Here is a 21,705-nt window from a genome sequence, read left to right on the forward strand (position 1 = left end):
TCTGTTTATTTGCAAGGAGCCCACTGGGATTTGGGGACCAGAATGAAGAATTTATAGACTCTAGCTAGGACTGCTTTGTCCTGCATTTTGCAAATAAAATCAATTGGATCTGTGCTGGATAGACCATTTTAAATAATATTTTAAAACTATATACCTAAGATGTTTTACGTTTGTAGAAGCTGGGAACACAAACAGATTTTATTTGAGAACTAATGCCTATCTACCTATGTGTTAAATTCTTCCACATATTTTCTTACAAAAGTCTGCCAGAACAAGGTGGTGTGTCACAAATAAGAAATGCTGTTTTGGAAACAATAAATCTGATTTCTCAGTTTGTGATGACTTACATACTCATGTCTTACAGTATTCATGAAGACACCATAGGGAAAAAAAGTAACACGTACATCAGAACCAGAGGAGAAATGGATTAAGGTTTCTTTATAATAAAACGTGTGAATCATCACAGATTTTGTGCAAAACTACAAACCCAAGGAGAGAGATCAGAGGGGCAATATTGCATATAGGAATGGAGGATGAGATTTATTCATTGCTTTCAGCCCAATAAGCTATCACTGAAGCTAACCTCAACACTTTACAGCCATTCGAGATGAGTTAATCGTGTCTTCTTTTCTTAATTAATTAAAAATTTCTTGAGATGCTTTTTGAAGAAAGAACAAAGGCACCTAGGTACATAGAAGAATCCAATTCCCCAAGTGAGAAATTTAGCATAGCAAAGGCTACCAATGGAAAACAATCCATGGAGATTCTCAGTCATCCAGGTCATGGTTGTCCCAAAGATGCTTTTTCAGGAGGCAATTGAACTTTCTTGTTTTTTCTTTGAATACTTTTCACTTCACATCCAAGAAGCTTCTTCACCTCTGACTGGATGGTGGGGAATGGAAAGATTTATATTCCTTGCAGAACAGATGGTCATTTGCATCCTTTTAGAGAGTCATTGAGCCACTGGGAGGTTTATCTGTGTCCTCAGGGTCACCTGAGTAGTGCAAACAGGTGTGGAGCAGGGGTGGGTTCTAAATTTTTTTTACTACCGGTTCCGTGGGCGTGGCTTATTTTCTGGGCGTGGCTTGGTGGGGGGGCTAATGTGACTGGATGGGCGTGGCCAACTTTTTTTTTTAACTTTTAAAAGCATTTTTTCTACAACCTTAAGAGGTTGCAGAAAAAAAATGCTTTTAGAAGCCTCTGACGATCCCAGCTGAGCTGCGCAATTATCAGAGGCTTTTTTTTTTTGCTTTTAAAAGCATTTTTTTGGCTGAAGAGGTTGTAGAAAAAATGCTTTTAAAAGTAAAAAAAAAAGCCTCTGATGAGGTGGGTGGGGTAAGCGAGCGGTGACCGGGTCGGGGACCGGTTTGGAGGCGTGGCCAGCCAATGTTATTACCGGTTCTCCAAACTACTACAAATTTTTACTACCGGTTCTTGCGAACCGGTGCAAACTGGGAGCAACCCACCACTGGTGTGGAGCCTTCTTGGCTGCAGAATGTTTACTGCCCTGTGTCCCTTCCCTGTTGAAGACAGACGCAGGCTGTTGGAAATGAGTCTGTGTTGTCTGCATCTCAAACTGAAGCGCGAATGGTTCCTGTAGTCTGCAATTTTTCTGGAAATCCATTCATACATCTGCACCATTCAAAGGGTGTCCATTCCAAAGTGCAGAGCTATGGAGATTCTCAGTCATCCAGGTCACTAAAGGTGCTTTGTCAGGAGGCAACTGGACTTTCTTGTTTTTGCTTTGAAGATATTTTGCTTCTCATCCAAGAAGCTTCTTCAGCTCTGACTGGATGTTGGGGAGTCAGAGCTGAAGAAGTTTCTTAGATGAGAAGCGAAACGTCTTCAAAGAAAAACCAAGGAAGTCCAGTTGCCTCCTGAAAAAGCACCTTTGGGACAATGGAAAACAGGCAGGGCAGATATTCATGTAGTGAATACTATTGGAATGCAGACTTTGACTAAAGCAAATCTGAAGAATCTGGTACAGCCAGGGGGAAAAAAATAATCTGTTTTAATAGTATAATATTTAATCCAAACTACAACTTTAGAACGAAGAATGATGTAGAACATGGGATAGCTTGATTTCAGTAATCTGATTAGCACACTTACACAGTAGTTTTGGATTCATCCATAGCACTGTTTTGTTATTGGTAAAAGGTCATGAGCTTCTAGGCCTTGTCCGGATTTAATTCTTCCACAAAGTAAGCTAATATTACTGAATCTCTGTCTGACAGTAAAGTGGAATTATTGGTTCAGATTGGGATGGATCTGTTTGTTAATGTTGTCTTTAGATAGCAGCTTCTTGATCATTCTTTGAAATGATAATGTACCTCAATGTTAAGTCAACTTAGTAAGCAGCCTATTTTATTTGCATTTTTTATAGATCTTTGTATCCTCAAGGACTACCCGATCTATACTCCATTCTTACTACTTTTCGGATGACTGGGAATACAATTCGGAAAACCTGGAGCCTATGGCAAGTTTTAGATTCTTCTGGAAAGGAGCAAGTTGGACTGAAGCTTAACGGACAAGCCAAATGTCTTGAATTCTCATATAAAGCAACTGATGGAAGTCTCCAGACAGTATCATTTTTGGACTTACCTTATCTTTTTGATTCCCAGTGGCATAAAATTATGGTCGGTGTAGAAAAGAATTCTGTCACACTTTATATTGACTGTGCTACAATACAAACTTTAGCCATAAAACCAAGGGGGAAGATCAATATTGATGGCTTTACCACATTGGGAAAACTGAAAAATAATCCTCAAATTTCAGTTCCGGTAAGTTGTAGACATTTCCCTTTACAGCAAAAACCTTTTTCAATTTTTAAAGAAATTGTATATGGTAATAGAGGCTAAAATATGCTTCAAATGGAACAGTAAGAAATGGTTCAATAGTTTTGACATTGTAAGGAAAGAGTATCACTTAATAAGGTATGAAGACTGAAATTTCATTATAACTGAATATTTGGACATTTGTTTTAAGTGAACATTTCAAGAACTGCATAGCTACTAAGGGAAATAGGATGAAAACAGGAGATAATTAATAGACCAGACTAAAAAGGAAGCTGCATCCAATGAAAAGCTATGTTTTAACTCATTGCGAGGGTATGTAACTAAAACTGATTTTTTTTTTTTGCAAATTTAACCATCACTCTGAACTATATTATAGTTAAGCAGCTTATCAAATTTAATTATGCTGTCAGTTAAAAAAAATGTGTTGGCTTATGGGTATAGGATTTATTTCTGGTATAGAAGAATATCTGAAAAAGTCCGAATGGAAGCCACATCTTCCTGATATAGAAGATATTATCCTCTTCCTAGGAAGATCACAGTTCCAAAATCTAGACTACATATGCTTTTTTATGTAAGAGTAAAATGAAGCATTTTTAAAAATAAAACTAGTACTTTATTTTGGAACATATCTTGCATTTGGCAAGAGATTGAGAATCTCCAGACACTGACCAGATTGTAGCAATGGATTCAATTGCAAAAAGATGTTTGTTGGTGTGAACATTTATTCATTTTCATAGATAGAATTAAAGAATCAGTGAAGAACCTGCCACCTAGGGTAGCAGAAAAGAAGGCATGTAAGCCTTAGATATCTTTGAGCAAAAGCAACACTGCATTATTTCTAATAGCATAATAAAGCTTTATTCCAATGATATAAAATAAAGGCATTAACGAATATATGGACAACCAGTCTTGCAGGCTCTGTAAGGGCCTTTCCATTCATTACTCACTTTTATGTCTACCTCATGGTACTAAATTTACAATGCAATCAATCTGCATTAACTAAATTAGTCTTTAAAAAGGGAACACTCAAGTTTCAGACTGATTTACATTTTCATTTTCTGGAGAAAACATTCTTTCCTATCCTATTAAATTTAACCATCTCCTGATATCTTGAACTAGCACGATCATCTTCAGCATGATACCCACAGAGTTCTCTCTTAGCATTACCCACAGAGTTCTCTCTTAGCATCCAGCATTATGTGATTTTGTTTGTCTGATTATTTTGTAAGGAAAAAAGGGATGCTAGCACACTACAAGTCAAAGCATGAGACTTAAGTTTAATCTATGTTTCCAACAATGCCAATGGCCTCCTGTAATACTTAGAGGCAAACTCAGAAAAAGAAGTGGTAAATTCTAGAGCATGGTGTTTTATTTTGAAATGAACCATAAGATTCCCACAAGATTCCAGCCTGTCGATTCAACAAGCTGGGGATTCCTGGAACTTCTTACACTATTGATGGTGAATTCTGCAGGTTCATATGGGCCTAGATGGATTATGAATATGGCATATAATTTTGAAATACTTACTGATGAATGAAGTATTAAGACATGAATTCCAACTCACTGCTGACCATGTCTTACTATAAAGAATGAAATAAAATGGACTTAAATAGGTTTAAAATTTGAATATGATGGAGATACGATTGTATCCCAGTAAACAGTTGCCATAAATATGTCCATACATGTTTGTGTGGGGGCATATGTCTAACTTAGTGATTGGAGTAACTTATTTTATTTATGTTAAGCCATATACTGGATGGTATGCAGTGGTGGGATTCAGCCGGTTCACACCACTTCGGGAGAACCGGTTGTTAACTTTCTGATCAGTTTGGTGAACTGGTCGTTGGAAGAAATCATTAGGGCAGAGAACCGGTTGTTAAATTATTTGAATCCCACCACTGATGGTATGTATCAGGTTGTATTCATAATCCTACTACTAGTGTAGGGAATGCTATGCTGGCTGGAGAATTCTGGGAGTTGAAGTCCACAAGTCTTAAAGCTGCCAAGTTTGAAGACCTCTGGAATAGAATATCAAAAAAGGTAACATGAAAGTTATAACTTTAAATGGTTGTAAGTTGAAGACTACCTCTTTGTATTAATCAAGCTAAGAAGGCTGACTCTGCCTTGCAGTTTCCTGTCTTTTAGGTGTTACTATAAATACATTCAAAAAAACAGTCTGAAGAAGTGAGACTTGTCTCATATTGCATGAAGCTGTAAGAAGAGGGTACTAACTCATACTAAAGGGGTGTGGATTCCCCTCTTCATTCTTTTCCAATCATGCATTGACAGGAGGAGAAAGTGAAGAATAAATTAATTACAGTCTTCAAGACTAATCTGTGTAAAATTAGTTACACCCCATAATTGGAATCTTACAAATTAGGCATGGGGAGCAAAGACAGGTAATACGTGATTGCTTTTTTCTTCTTCTGAAGATACCTGAAAACAAGGAGATTATTCAAATATATTAAATGATATGGTCGAAAGTAACCCTCTGATTTTCAGTGTGCATCCATGAATAAAGTCCTTTTGACATCAGGAGCAGCTCCAAATGATTCAAAATCTAGTTATTTGCAGGCAATGAGAATGTATAAGGAGTGTAATAGAATATTCCCTGAGTATCTAAAAATTCCAGAATCTGAGGAAAAATGAAAGCAATATCACTGACAATTATTGTATGAAACATTAAAAAAAAACCAGAGAATGAAATTGTAAATGCTTCAGAGAAAAGCAACTTTCATATTACCTTTTTTGACATTCTATCCCCATCTCACCTCACCCCAATCCAGCCCAACCCAACTCATGACCTTACCTTACATGAGCTGAGTTTTCAGGATTCCAATTTGATAAGGCATTTAATTCTTCTAACCCAAATAAATGTTCATCTTTATTCGATATTCTGGAAGAAAACGAACCATATAATAACATATTTTCCTCTATCCATCAAATATAACTTGAATTTAACAAAGTCATTGACAGCATATTGATATAGCATTAGAATTCTAGTTCTCCAAAGGGGAACAATGGCATGAGTTTTTCTGGAAGAATCCATCTAGAAAGATATTACTTGTACACAGTAGAAATATACACAAGCCTAGCTTTTTTCAATCAATAGGACTAAATTAGTAAAAATTGCCATTTTATTTTTTTTATACATCAGTGTGCAAAAAGTGTGACTTTGCATGAAAGGGAGCTGCTCAGACTGAGTGAGTTAAGGGACACAAAGGGTGTTCTAATGTTCTAGATCACGGGTGTCAAACTCGCCATGTCACATTGCGTCACGTGATGTATCGTGACATTTCCCCCCTCTCCCACATACGTGGCCTGCATGTGATGCATCCGGCCCGTGGACTGCCAGTTTGACACCCCTGTTCTAGATGCTTAAGGTAACAGTGCAGTCTTTAACACTCTAATTCCAAAACTGGATCCTGTTCCTGTTAATTTGAGAATGGAGTTCTTGACATGGTGTTTAACATTTGAAGTGACCTTCAAGGTAACCAAAGTAAAATTGTCAATCAAAGATGATAAAAATAAAATGAAATAAGCTATGGATTTTATCTCTTGGAATTGATTAGGCAAGTACAATTTACAAGAGCAGATTTTTCTTGGAAGAAAATGCATCATAGAATTAGTTTTTTTTGTCCTTTGGTTAAATCATATATATTTCTGCAAATTAGTATATTTGGTAGGGTAGGAATGAGTATGGTAAATAATATTCTTGGAAATGGTCCTTAAAGGTGAATGTCTAAACAAAGACTTGGGTTGTTAGCATTTCCTAAGCTTCATGTAAGAATTAAGTACAGGTAATCCTCAAGTTATGACTATAATTGAGCCCCACAATTATGGTCGTAAGTTGCGACTCTTGTTAAAGTGGATCATTAAGTGACCAGACCCAATTTTACAATCTTTTTTGCAGCAATTGTTAAGGAAATGTGACTGTTGTTAAATGAACCCATTAGGGCAGGTCCCCCCCCCCCCCAAGAAACCAGAAGTAAAAGTTGGTTTCTGGCAAAAGCATCACAAATTGTGGTCATGTGACCATGGGGCATTGCAAATGGCTGTAAATGAGGCCTGGTTGCCAAGAGCCCAAAATGCAGTCACATGATCATTGGGGGGAAAATGGATGCCAAAATTTTGAAACTGGGTTGTGAGTTCCTTTTTCAGGGTCCATTGTAACTTCAAACAGTAGCTAAGCAACTGGTCATATGTTGAGAACTATCTGTATTTGGGGTGGTGGTGGTTTGGAAGTATTGTTTTCATGTGGCCAAGCTTGTATTGCTTACTTTTACTTCCGTTGTTATGATCTGTTCTAGCCATTGTGGTCCAGAGTTCATCCTCTAAGCGTGAATATCTTGTTTCAATTTTTAATTTATAATTACCAGAGAGTTGGAATTATCAGATAGGTTTTTGGGTCATCTCTGCCTCCCAGCCTCAAGTTCCTATTTGTGAATGATGTCAGTTATTAACTATATCACAAAACTGTGAGGATCGAAGTGAGAAAGTCTTGCAGTTCTCAATCCCCAGACTTAAGGAAAGGATACCACCAAAGCAATACCTTACCAGCCTTAGAGTGGTTCTATTGCTGAATGATGATGATGATCAATAAACAAGTATTGGTTTTATAAAATTTCTCTTTCTCTTACTGCCTCTCTTTTTGCTCTCTTCTCAGTTTGAGATCCAGTGGCTGATGATTCATTGTGACCCCCGGCGTCCTCAAAGGGAAACATGCAGTGAACTTACAATCAGGAGCTCGGTAATCTTAAGGGCAAAGCTTACTTTTCGATTTTGGAATACAGGTAGTCTCTTGACTTATGACCATAATTGAGCCCAAAACTTCTGTTATTAAAGGGGATCACAGGATCCTGGAAAAACAGCAAAGATCATAGATATGAACCAGCAGCCAAGCATCTGAATTTTGATCACATGAGCATGGGGATGCGGCAAAGGTTATAACTATGAAAAACGGCCGTAAGTCGCATTTTTCAGTGCCATTGTAATTTTGAACGGTTGCTAAACGAACTGTTGTAAGTCGAGGATTACCTGTATTCAAAAGGCCTAATATATTTCCCTTTGAAAGCAGAGCTTTAAAAAGTCATTCAGGATGGGCAGGTGCTCTCCTTGCCCGATTAAGCCCTTTTCAGCACAGATCAAGGCATAAGGCGTTGCCAGAAGTGCACGATGCTAAAAGCAGGCCAAAGGGTTAAAAAGCTGGAGTCATTCAATCCCTCCTTTCTAGACATCAGGTTTCCTTCAGTCTAGCTACCCTCCTCCAACACTCATCCGAGCAACAGCTGTGCTTTTTGTCGGTTGTGCTATTTGGGGGGGTTTGGAGGGATTCCTTTGGGTTCTGTTCTTCAGTAAATGTTAAAATCCATCTGTGGCAATTGAAGAAGCAACCATGGCTAGCTCAGGCTCCTGCACAAAGTTTCCCTGGTTCCTGTGGATTTTTCTGCAAGCCATTTGCCTTTGTCTAGCACAAGTGAGTTCTGCCTAACTTTCTTGTTATTCTTTTCAGATAAGCCAGACAATCATAAAGGTAAGTCTTAAAACTAGAAGGATTCTTATTCAATTGAAGCATGTGAAAGGTTCCTATAAACTACGGTACTTGCTGTTTGATTCTAGTTTGCGTTGTCAATCAATTAAAACAGTGTGTATGTTTCTAGTGATGTTGCTATATTGGAGAAGGCATGGGATCTGTTATGCCCAGCTGGAGAGCTTCCTAAAGGAAGCCAGAAGCCACCATAAAATATATTGCCTGAGATATCATAGTTTGAACCTGCATTGAGTTATTTTTCCTGGTTGGTGAGGCTTCACACACCATTCAGAGTAATCTAATTAAGATCAACAAGTATGATTAAGTTGGGATTCATTCTACCAATTTTGATGCTTCCCTCCCCCAGATATATTTAGTATCCTTCTGCTTTAAACCAGAATTTTTAGTCCAAGGAAGCTCATTTGTTTTAATTCAGTGCAACCCACAAAGGACACATCCTTTGGATTAAGTTAGGTGGGTTAATTATCACTTCGGTTCCCTAAGCAATCTTCTTATAATTACAAACAGGGTAATAAAAAGGGATCATTTCCTCCACATTTATGCGTAACGTGGGCTTCCAACTAATCTTAGTGATTATGAATGTAAAGCCAAAATTGATTTTTTTAAAAAATTAATCACCATATAGTGACATAGATAGGTACATGGTACCAAGATACATAAATGGAAGAAAGTTGAATGTGGAATAAGGCACTTTGCTGTGGGAAACACAGAATGGGAAAAATTTCTGTGAATTTCACTCTGCTCACTTATTTGAGGATTCTGAAAAGATGATATGTTTCCTAATAACAGTCATTCATTGTTTTGTGGAAGAATTCTCTAGTGACTGACACACTGTAAAGCAGAATCACATATATACATGCATTCTTTTATGAGCTTACATTAAAAATAGATGGAAAGCTCTCATTTTTAAAAATCAAATCTTCAAAGAATGACAGAAAATCAGCTGAGAGTTTACTTAAAACTATTAATGTGAAAATGCATTTCTCCAAAATGAAATGTTAATCTTTTGAAGCACAGTGAGCAAATCCAACAGATTTGTCATGACTTTTATTTGTACAGAGTCAAGCTAGCTTTGCTAGACACTAGAAAGAAAAAAAATTCTGCCTATGTTTTTACAAAAAAACCGAATGTGTACTATGCAGCCTTAAGGTTGATGGCGTCATGAAGCAGCAACAATAATGACTCTGGTCTGAATTAAAAATACCTTTTAAACTACTGGTTGTGAGAACTCTGTCTAAAGCTGAAAGTCTCACATTCTGAAATTAATAGGAAAACTGCTTTTCCTCTCAGCTGTTCACCATTTTCCGAAAAATGTGAAGGTACAAAAAAGGGCCTGTTAGAAAATCACAGAGCATCTACTGTGCAGTCAGAATTTCATCACCAAAAGAAAACAGTGTGTCTTATAGGCCTTGAATTCCTCCCCTAAATTATTTTTGAAAATGAATAGTTTTGAATTTTCCAAGCTCTTGGGACTTACAAAAATAGTTTGTAAGAAAGAAAGAAAGAAAGAAAGAAAGAAAGAAAGAAAGAAAGAAAGAAAGAAAGAGGAAGGAAGGAAGGAAGGAAGGAAGGAAAGTTATAGAGGACAAAGTTTTATTAAGGGCTATGGTATGTGTGCATAATTAATCTCTTGCTTATGTACACTTCTCCGAAGATAAGTCTGGATATTAGCTATACAGTTAAGGCAATTTCACTTAAACTCCTTTGTGTAGGTACCATTTTATTTTCTCTATCTCAAATTGATTTCCCAGTTTACAAGGGAGTGAAGGTAATGGGGCACAATTTTAATCCATAGGACATTATTTTATTCCATTTTATCACAGGGTCAGTCATTGTGAGAAGACGCCTTCTTTTCCTGTTTAGAATGAAATGAAAATATAAAGCATAATAATCCCTTCCTTTTCATTCCCCGTTATTGCCTTAAGGGGTGCTTTACATTAGGATTTACTGTAGATAGGTGGAGATTCTCAGTCATCCAGGTCATAATTGTCTCAAAAGTGCTTTTCCCACCTCTTCAATAGGCAACTAGTCAGGTTTTTTTTTTCCTTGAGGAAAAAGAAGAAAACGTTTTGCTTCTCATCCAAGAAACTTCAACAGTTTCAGAAGCTTCACCCCGCCCTCAGAACTGATGAAGCTTCTTAAATGAGAAGCAAAATGTTTCTTCTTCTTCTTCTTCTTCTTCTTCTTCTTCTTCTTCTTCTTCTTCTTCTTCTTCTTCTTCTTCTTCTTCTTCTTCTTCTTCTTCCTCTTCCTCTTCCTCTTCCTCTTCCTCTTCCTCTTCCTTTCCTCTTCCTTCTTCCTTCTTCCTCAAAGAAAAAACAGTCTAGCAGCCTTTTGAAGGAAAAAGCACTTTTGAGATTTACTGTAGGCATGAATTTACTGTAGGCATGAATTCTGTCTCTGCCCACCTCCACTAACAGAGATACATACATGCGTATGCCCATCTGTCCCCACACACCATGTGTCAATCTGTACATCTCAGATTGTAATTACTCACATTTGTCACGAATTACTATCAGGCAGATTAGAACAGGAACATATTACCCAATCAAGCAAACTGAATTTGATTAGGTTAGTCAGAATATCTTGTTTGTGGTTCTCAATTATTCCTTCCCCTGTTTATAGGCTGGTTTGAGTTGTTTCCTCTTCCTATTTAAACATTTCTTTTTACTCCTTGCCAGAGAGGCCCTCCAGGTCCACAAGGCCCCCCTGGCCCCCCTGGCTCTCCAGGTGTTCCTGGCATTGATGGCATTGATGTAAGTATAGCTTGTGCTGTGTGGTGACAGGGAGCATTCAAGACATTCCTCCTCCAGCATTATACAATGACACTGCTGTCTCTCTGAGTGTATTCAGCATGCAACATACTCAGGCACATCTCTGTCATGACTCGTTAATTGGCATTAGAAATGTTGTGCTGATTGGCTTGGAAACTTAGGAGGTGCACTGGTGGTGTGAACTAGAACAAATTATCTTCTGCAGTTGAATCAGGTCCATCATATAATCTGTAATTTGCATTAGGGATTCCACAAGATTAGTATTTATAATCTGCAAATTCCATGCTATTAGCTTCATAGCAATTCTGTCTACTAGCCATAAGGATTTCTCCATATAATGTGCACGTGGTGACGCAGTGATTAGAATGCAGTATTGCAGGTTAATTTACTGCTGACTGCCAGGAGTTCGATCCTGATTAGTTCAAGATTGACTCAGCCTGCCATCCTTCCGAGGTGGGTACAATGAAGAACCAGATTATTGGGGGACCAATAGGCTGACTCTGTAAAACCCTCTGTAAAAAGGGGCTGTAAAGCAATATGGAGTGATATATAAGTCTAAGTGCTAGTGCCATGTGTATTACAGGAACATTTATATCATCTATATAATACATATAAAATTTACAGATAAGTGCTACTATGTTAACATGAATTTCACTTGATTGTTACTTTCTTCTTCTATCCCATTAGGGAGACAGAGGCCCTAATGGCCTCCCAGGCCGTCCAGTAAGTAACTGAGAACAGGTAGCATTTTAAAAACATCTTTAAAAAAATCTGTTTTTATTTGCTAACTGACTTCATTAATATGAAATTCACTCCTTTAGGGTCCTGATGGTGATGCTGGGAAACCAGGTGTCCCTGGATTGCCAGGAGTACCAGGAGCTGATGTGAGTATAAATCTTTATGATATCATCCTAAGATGTTTTTGCTATGTGCTAAAAAGGTTCTTTTGATGTCGAACCTATACTGGGTGTGAAAATGACATGCTGCACTCCCTGAAACTGGGAGTTCTTTATTTCACAATTCCCTTAAATTTAGGCAGAATACTATAGAATCATAGGGTTGAAATAGATGCCGTGGTGTTTATCAAATCCAATCCTCTATAAAGTGCACTAATCTTTGTACTATTCTAGACAAATGGAAATCTTTTCTTGAAAGCCTTCAGTGATGGACCATCTATATTTCAAAAGGTAGTCTGTTCCACTGCTTAATAATCAGGGAATTAATCTTTTTTTTCCTTCCAAATTTGGATTTCTCACTATAGAGATTTTACCCACTGGTTCTTGACTCATCTTTGAGTATTCATTGGCCTATGTTTCTGTCGTTTCCAATCCAATAGAATGCTTGAAAAAAAATAACGTCTAGGAGGTCAGGACTTTGTTCATCAGCACAATCATCTTCTGAAAACTGAACTTAATGGGACAAAATTTGATATAGTGAGAGGAATTAGTAGTGTCTTGGGGAAAAATCCCCTCATAATATTTTCCCAATTGTCAACTGCTCCATTCCAAACTCCTCTCCTTCCTGGTCGCATCACTTAGAGCAGAACTCCAAAAATAAGAGACTGGAAAGAATTCTATGCTCTTCATGCATGTTTTCCTTAAGTTGTGCCCTCTAATATGCTGTTAGGGATTTAGAAAGAATCAGCACCTAAGAATGAGCCATTGTTATAGATATAGCTACATAATTCTAGTTCATCCTTCACTGTCCTGATGCTGTTTGCCTTTGCTGGGTGACAATTCTGAGAGCCTATGGAGTGTATCAGGTAGGAGAAATGTATTCTAGGCACTGAACTCAATGGTCTTATCAAAATCTTGTTTACTTACATACAATTTATACAGTGGTGACTTTTTCCTCCATAGATAAGCACACATGGTATCATTTGTACCTTTTCATGTTTGTTCAGAAACCTCCCAATCTATTTTTTGATAGATTTTATTGTGACTCCCAAAGACGTGGACAGGATACTGAGTAGACTGAATGCTGCCACATGTTTATTGGACCCATGTCCCTCCTGGTTGGTGCTGGCCTCTCGGGAGGTTACATGAGGCTGGCTCCAGGGGATTATAAATGCTTCTTTGAGTGAGGGTGTCTTTCCCGCCACCTTGAAAGAGGCGATGGTGAGACCTCTCCTCAAGAAGCCTTCCCTGGACCTGGCAGTATTGGCTAATTACCGTCCAGTCTCCAACCTTCTCTTTGTTGCGAAGGTTGTTGAGAGTGTGGTAGCATGACAGCTCCCTCAGTACCTGGATGAATCGGCTTATCAGGATCCATTCCAGTTGGGCTTCAGGCCTGGGTACAGCATGGAAACGGCATTGGTCGCATTGGTTGATGATCTCTGGAGGGCTCGGGACAGGGGTTGCTCCTCTGTCCTGGTCCTATTAGACCTCTCAGCGACTTTTGATACCATCGACCATGGTATCATGCTGCACCGGCTGGAAGAGTTAGGGGTGGGAGGCACCGTGCTGTGGTGGTTCTCCTCCTTCCTCTCTGACTGGTTGCAGTCAGTGTTGGCAGGGGAGCAGAGGTCAACCCCGAAGCCCTTTGTATGTCGGGGTCGGTCCTCTCGCCCCTTCTGTTCAACATTATGTGAAGCTGCTGGGTGAGATCATCCGTGGTTTCGGGGTGAAGTACCACCAGTACGCTGATGACACCCAGCTGTACATCTCCACTCCGGACCATCCCAATGATGCCCTTGAAGTGATGTCCCGGTGCCTGGAGGCTGTATGGATCTGGATGGGGAGGAACAGACTCAGGCACAACCCATCCAAGACCGAGTGGCTGTGGTTTCCGACATCCCGATATAGTCAGTTGGTGCCATCACTGACTATTGTGGGCGAGTCGTTGGCCCCCACGGAGAGGACTCGCAACTTGGGGGTCCTCCTGGACTCTCTGCTGTCTTTAGAAGAGCATTTGACGGCTATGGCCAGGAGGGCATTTTATCAGGTTCGCCTGATTCGCCAGTTGCGCGCCCTTTCTGGTTCAGGACTCGTTAAATACGGTCACTCATGCCCTCATCACTTCCCGCCTGGACTACTGCAATGCTTTCTACATGGGGCTCCCCTTGAGGACCACCCGGAGGCTCCAGCTGGTCCAGAATGCGGCCGCGCGGGTGGTTATGGGAGCGACATGGCGCTCCCATGTGACCACCCTCCTGCGTGAGCTGCACTGGCTCCCAAGGGTCTTCCGGGTGTGCTTCAAGGTTTTGGTTACTACCTTTAGAGTGCTCCATGGCTTAGGACCGGGGTATCTACGACCGCCTTCTGCCACCAGTAGCCTCTCACCGATCAATATGCTCCCATAGAGAGGGGCTCCTCAGGGTGCCGTGGCCAAACAGTGTTGACTGGTGGCCCCCAGGGGGAGAGCCTTCTCTGTGGGGGCACCCGCCATCTGGAACGAGCTCCCCCTGGAGATATGGAGGATCCCGGATCTGTGCGCTTTCCGCCGTGCCCTCAAAACATTTCTATTCCAGCAGGCCAGCCTGGCCTAACCTCTCTTTTAAATTGTTTTTAAAAATTTTAAAAAAAATTTAAATTTTAAATTTGTCTTATGAATTTGGGGTGTTTTAAATTTCATTTTCCGGGCCAATTATTTAATTGTATTTTAATGGTTTTTTAACATTTGTATTATATGTATTTTATTTGGCTGTTCACCGCCCTGAGTCCTTCGGGAGTAGGGCGGTATACAAATTTAATAAATAAATAAATAAATAAATAAATAAATAAATAAATAAATAAATAAATAAAATTGCAAAGCAAGTTTATAATTACTTGTTATAAATAGAACAGTTCAAAAACTTTGACCACATTGGTGAAAAGTCTTCCTCCTTGCCCCAATATCAAAAAAGACTAATTCAAATGTTAACACCCACACCAAAACTACATTGCTGCAAATTAATTTCTCTTTCCTATGTTCAAAAATGCTGCAGCCATTCCATATACTTGGAAAATCCACAAATTATATTTTGATACATACAAATAATAGGGATATAACAACAACCCATACAGATATATCTTCTAGAGACTGATCCAGAAAAACATTGACTGCCCTGTTGATGTCAGTTCAAATGCAAGAATTATAGGACCAAACCAAACCATCTCCAACAGGGTGCTTCAAACTGAAGCAGTTTTTGGTTGTTGTTTGGTCATAAAGTCATTTTATCTTCATGCAAAATTCATGTCAAATTGTTTTTAATACAATTCTCCACTGGCTTTCCAGTAGAGAATGTTCAAGTTCATTATTCCTATGATCATGTAAATGACTAATAGCAATTATATCATTTGTCATCATATCTCCCTAAAGGCAGATTAGAGAAACAGATAGTTTCTCTAAAACATCTAAACACTGTGGAAAAGGGCCGTAGATCCTTGTGGAGGATGGTGGTACAAATAAATAAATGAATGAACTTCAGAAGAAACAGATGAAGCTGGATCAAAGAAACCAAACATCAGATGCTTAAGCTGAAAGTACTTCCAGGAAGCACTTGGTAGTAAATCAAAGCTCATTTTTAAAAATTCTTTGCTTCCGGAGAATTGAGTTGATGTAAAGTAAAAGCATTATGACAGGCCCAGTTTATTCAGCTACACACAAATGCAGATGACATTTTAAAACTGGGATTATTTTATGGTGTAAACTTTTCATGGGTACATGGGTCAAAATTACATTTGTGATTCAATACTTCCCCAAGATGTGTTGCCACACTATTTCAGGGATGACATTTACCTTCCTGCAAACAGGAATTCCTGTACTTCAGTGAGGTCAAAGAATCATTTTGCAAAATTAAAGGAAGGGGGGAGGGGAGTTCTTGAAGTGACTAGTGCTACTATAATAGCCCAGTGAGAAACCTGAACATGTGAGAAATTAAATCCACTCTTTAAATGGGTAATTGTAATTTATACAAAGGAATATTTCACAGGATGTCCTTGCAAAGAAATGTATTCAGTATCATGTCCGCTTGTTAAAATAATGTGATGGAATAAATATAGGAAGGCTCCTGAAAAATTAAATCATCCTTGGAGTTACATTCATTTCAATCACATTTACATTAAGGGAATTCAATACCATCTTCCTAAATCTTCTTCCAACTACATCAAAACAGCAAATAAGTTCAAATTTACCAGCTGAAAAGAGCTCCTGAAAGTTTTTATGTGAGCAAAATAAAGTTTGTCGCTGTTGTTACAGATCTGATGCTGAGCCAACAGCATCAGATCTGATTTGCAGACTATTCAGACCAGTGATGCGTTGCCCCCGGTTTGTACCGGTTCTATAGAACCATTAGTAAAATCAGTGGGAGGCTCTGCCCACCGACCCCGATGTCACCAAAATGCTTCTGTGCATGTGCAGAAGAGTGTGTGCGCGCGCGAGCGAAGCGAGCACGCACATGTGGCCCCTTTGCGAACTGGTAGTAAAGGTAAGCAGAACCCACCCCTGATTCAGACAGACTATCAAATATCATCAGTATGTAATTTTTTATTTCATTTTCCAGTAGGAAAAAAGTAACTCTTTTTTCTTACTGGACTTCTAAGATATTTTCAGAATTTCTAGTTATGCATAAGACTTATATAACCAAATTAAAAGGAAAAGAACAAAGAGATATTCTTGGTGTGGTGCCTCAAAATGATTTGAATCAAGAAAAAACACCATTAATGATTACTAATAATTAAGTAAATCTAATCCTGTGGTAGAATTGGTAAAGCCAACTTTTATTAAACAAAGAATCTCATATTCTATTTATGAAGATTGTTGTTCTGTTTAGAATCACATTCAATAATTGTTGATAAATGAGTCTGGAATTTGTACAACATTCCCATTTATATCCTAAATACCATAGATAGTACAATATTACTTGATTAACTTGTTAGAAACCAGTAATTAAGAAAAAAAACCTCAGTGTATATTTTTCTCCCTTTTCCCAATTTCCTTGCTATTTTCTATGCAATGAAATTCTGTTTTAGAAGAATAAAGCGTTTAACTTTATATTTAATACAGCAAAAATCTATGTCAGACTAGCAATGAATGGAATGCATTAGTGATCATAATTCTTTGAAATTTTACTCTAGCAGTTGCTTGCTTCTTTTATATGAAATGTACATCAATTTCATATAAAAGAAGCTTTTATATAAGTATAAAACCCTTACTTAGCAGTTTATACAACCGCTGTTATATTTATATTATTTATATTAAATATAAACCCTTATATAATATATATAAATGTAAATATTTATATCAAATATAAATACTTATAAAATATATACTTAGCAGTTACCCAAAGATGCTAAAGACTATTTAAAGAATGTACAGTATGTAATTTTCATTCAAAATTTTCAAGAGTGTGATCTGAAATTGTAGTACAATCTACTGTATAGCTTGCTTTAACTTTAGTCATCAAGGAATGGGAAGTCATAAAATAATGTAATCAAAAGCATTTCTGTGTGCATAGATATCTATGGGATGGGACATAAATGACAAAATGTATATTGTAATTGTTACATAGTGGAATGCGATATTACAATAAAAGTAGGAGAGAATAGAGCTTGCATTATGCTATCACAATGCACAATTTGTCACTTTCGTGTCATAATGTAAGAAATGGACTCCCATGCTTATGTATAGAGAATATAAAAGCACGTTCTTTTTTTAAAGGTTTAATAGAATGTAAAAGATCAACTAAATTAAATTCAGGCAATCTAATCTAGATATGTATTAGAAAGTTGACAATATAATATTGGTGACAGAGTGTTATGATCCAACAAGGCCTCAAATTTAATTCAAATTACCTTCAACTAGTTTACGCTCCACTGACTTAATGTACATATGTTGAGAAAATTATGTACTTGTTTTGTATAGCCTGTGTTTGGAGTAATGTAAGAGTGATTAATGTGGATGACCCAGTCTGACAATGACTGTAATAAATGATATTCTCCATCTGATATTTCCTCTTCAGCAATCAATTTGGAAAGTCTGCTAAGGAAGAAAGCAGCATTCTAAATTTGTACCATTAGAGTTGCCACTAAGATAAACTTCTTCCACCCAAGCATTTTTGTAAGAGCTGCTTATTCTGAAGAAGAATATACAGTAGGTAGTCCTTGATTTACAATGGTTTGTTTAGTAACCGTTCGAAGTTACTACTCCAGTGAAAAAAATGACTTATGACAGTTTCTCACACTTACGACTGTTGTAGCATCCCCATGGTCATGTGATCAAAATTCAGACATTTGGCAATTGGCTCATGTTTATCACAGTTGCAGTGTCTTCTTGAGGTCATATGATCATCTTTCGTGACTTTCTGCACAAGCAGTCATTGGGCAAGGCAGATTTACTTAACAATCATGTTACTAGAATTAGAATCAGAATAGAGCTGGAAGGGACCTTGGAGGTCTTGTAGCCCAACCCCCTGCTCAAGTGGGAGACCCTATACCATTTCAGACAGGTGGCTGTCTAGTCTTTTCTTAATGATGAAGCACCTAGAACCTCTGGAGACAAGCTGTTCCACTGGTTAATTGTTCTCACTGTTAGGAAGTTTCTCCTTAATTCCAGGTTGCTTCTCTCCTTGATTAGTTTCCACCTATTGTTTTTTGTCTTGAGTTCTGGTGCTTTGGAAAATAAGTTGACCCCCTCTTCTTTGTGGCGGCCCCTCAAATATTGGAATCTTGCTATCATGTCACCCCTATTCCTTCTTTTATTTATTATTTATTATTTTCTCTAGTCACACCCAATTCCTACAACCGTTCTTCATATGTTTTTGTCTCTAGGCCTTTAATCATCTTAGTTGCTCTTCTTTGCACTTTTTCCAAGGTCTCAACATCTTTTTTGTAATGTGATGACCAAAACTGGATGCAGTATTCCAGGCTTGGTCTTACTAAGGTTTTATAAAGCGGTACTAATGCTTCATGTGATTTTAATTCTATGCCTCTGTTTATACAACCAAGGTTGGTATTAGCTTTTTTGACTGCTGCTGTACACTGCTGGCTCATATTTAAGGGATTGTCCACTAGGACGCCAAAGTCCCTCTCACAGTTATTATTTTTGAGTCAGGTTTTGCCTAATCTGTACTTGTACCTTTCATTCTTCCTGCCTAGGTGTAAAAGCTTGCTTTTCTCCACATTAAATGTCATGTTGCTGGATAGGGCCCATTGTTCAAGTCTTTCAAGATATTTTTGAATCCTGAGCTTGTCCTCTGGGGTGTTAGCTATTCCTGTCAGTTTACTGTCATCTGCAAAGTTGACGAGTTCCCCTTCTAATCCCTCATCTAAGTATTTATGAACAGTACTGGGCCTGAGATGGAACCTTGTGGTACCCCACTGCTTACTTTCCTCCATGTAGATGTAATACCATTAAGGACTACTTGTTGAGAGAGGAGGAGAAGGAGAAGGGAAGAGGAAGTAGAGAAGAGAAGAAGAAGGTGGGGAAAGAAAGTTGGAAGGAGAAGAGGGAGAGGCTAGGTTTGAGGAGAAAGATGGCTGTACAATAAAAAAAAAGATGAAAGGCAGCTCTGAACAAACAAATATAAATATATTAAGAAAAAGAATGAATTGTTTAAGAATAAAAGAGGACAAATATGTACAAATAGTAAAGTTAGAATTTAGGGATAAATGAAGAAGGTGTTTATGTATGCAAGTATAGAAATACTGAGGTATAGTCAAAAAAAAGGAAAGGGGGGAAAACGATATTGACAAAAATTGTAATTGAGTAAAATGTATTTGAATTTGACTAATTGTATAAGATAAGAAACGACCAACACTCTGTTCAAAAAAAAAAAAAAAGAAAAGAAAAATGTGGGTGAAGGTGGGAAAGGAGAAAAGAAAAAAACCAATAAAACTTGTTTAAAAAAAAACTTGTACTACTTGTTGAGTACAATTTATTGGCTAGGTACAAATCCATCTGGTGGTGATGCTGTCTATCCCACATTTTTCTAGTTTACCAAGAAGTAGGTTGTGATCTACTTTGTTGAATGCCTGGCTGAAGTAAGTATATTATGTCCACAACATTTTGTTGGTCTGCTAATTTAGCCACTTTGTCAAAGAATGAAATAAGATTGGTTTGGCATAATCTGTTTTTAATAAGCCCATTCTGGCTTCTAGTTATAACTTTATTTGTTTCTAGATGTTCTTTGATTATTTTTTTCCAGTATCTTCCCAGGTATTGATGTTAGGCTGATTGGTCTGTAGTTTTCTGGGTCTAAGTTTAACTTTACTAACTTAACAACTGTGAAGTAAAAGCAAGAAAGATCATAAAATGGGCAAAATTCACTTAACAAATGTCTCACTTAGCAACAGGAATGTTGGGCTAAATTGTGGTAAATTGAGGATTACTTGTATTGGTCTCTTGCAATAAATAAATATTTATTTATTATTTAACTTAGCAAAGACTTGTTTCTGTTTGACAAGAGAACTCCAATCCTTTAGCATGTAGTTCCATGCTACAAAATATGTTCCTGGTTTCATATAATCAATTTTAAAAAATAGCGGGCAGAGAACTATGCCTGAGTGGCGTAGGAGGCTAATGCCTCCTAAGGCAGCATTTAACATCCAGCTGCCTGCAATTACTGCGAGTTCAATTCTTACCAGGCTCAAGGTCGACTCAGCCTTCCATCCTTTCTAAGGTGGGTAAATTGAGGACCCAGTTTGTGGGGGCAATAAGCTGACTTTGTATAAATATACAAAAAAGTACGAAGGCTATTGCTTAACGCATTGTAAGCTGCCCTGAGTCTCTGGAGACGGGCGGCATATAAATCAAATTAAAAAAATAAATAAATTAAATAAATTTTAAAAAAAAGCCTGTATCCATCCATATCATTTCTCAATTGCATTCCAAACACAGACACAATTTAATAACCTTTCAGAGAACCCGGTTTTATATATATCCTCTGCATACAGCATGAAATAAATGAGTTCAAAGGAGCTTTCACGCCCTTCAACTTTCTCAAATCACCTGGGGATTTCACTTGATAATCCCAGGTGAACATCTGCCCTTCGGAAATGTTTATCCATGCACAGTAGGGGGATACGTGCTTGTCCTGGTAAGTATGAATGAAATGAATTTCATGCACTGCTGTATCTCTTTAACAAGCAGGCGGAGAGCTAAAGGCTTAAAGAGCAGGTTTCCAAAAGCTTCTTAAATTGACGCAATTTGCTTCTGAGTCAGGGGGCATTAACTTCTGAGTAAAAAGGATAAAAGTCAACAAGAAGAAAAACGACAACGGCCTATATTTCCTACCAGCTCTTTCTGTTGAACTCTAAAGGGCTGGATACTTTTTCCCATTTCAGGAGAAAAGTTAGGAGATTGGAATGAGCCACTTCTGGCACCAGCTCCCCTGCCCCCCCCCAACCAGCTGGTCCTTCTGAAGGGAAGCAGATCCATTGTTAATACACCTGCTGGCTGTCAACGCGGGTATCCTGCAGGGGTGGGTTCTACTTACCTTTACAACCAGTTCACAACGGGGCCGCGTGCGCACGTTTGCTTTGCTCGCACACGCGCGCACTCTTCTGCACATGCACAGAAGTGTTCTGATGATGTTGGGGTTGGTGGGTGGAGCCTCCCGCCAGTTTTACTACCGGTTCTATAGAACCGGTGAGAACTGGGGGCAACC

At 38.2% G+C, this 21,705-nt stretch overlaps 1 protein-coding gene across 1 annotated transcript in view; it reads left to right on the plus strand.

Moving 5' to 3' along the window:
* COL9A1 (collagen type IX alpha 1 chain) overlaps positions 1-21,705 on the plus strand; it is a 94,489-nt gene that overhangs the window by 7,424 nt on the left and 65,360 nt on the right. The window contains exons 3-8 of the mRNA XM_070932245.1: positions 2,384-2,780; positions 7,462-7,545; positions 8,308-8,328; positions 11,028-11,102; positions 11,808-11,843; positions 11,942-12,004. Coding sequence (XP_070788346.1) covers positions 2,384-2,780; positions 7,462-7,545; positions 8,308-8,328; positions 11,028-11,102; positions 11,808-11,843; positions 11,942-12,004 — 676 coding nt within the window. The remainder of the gene's footprint in view (positions 1-2,383; positions 2,781-7,461; positions 7,546-8,307; positions 8,329-11,027; positions 11,103-11,807; positions 11,844-11,941; positions 12,005-21,705) is intronic.

Source organism: Pituophis catenifer, unplaced genomic scaffold (assembly GCF_029215685.1).
Source record: "Pituophis catenifer annectens isolate HBS135680 unplaced genomic scaffold, rPitCat1.0.hap2 SCAF_1, whole genome shotgun sequence".
NCBI lineage: Eukaryota > Metazoa > Chordata > Lepidosauria > Squamata > Colubridae > Pituophis > Pituophis catenifer.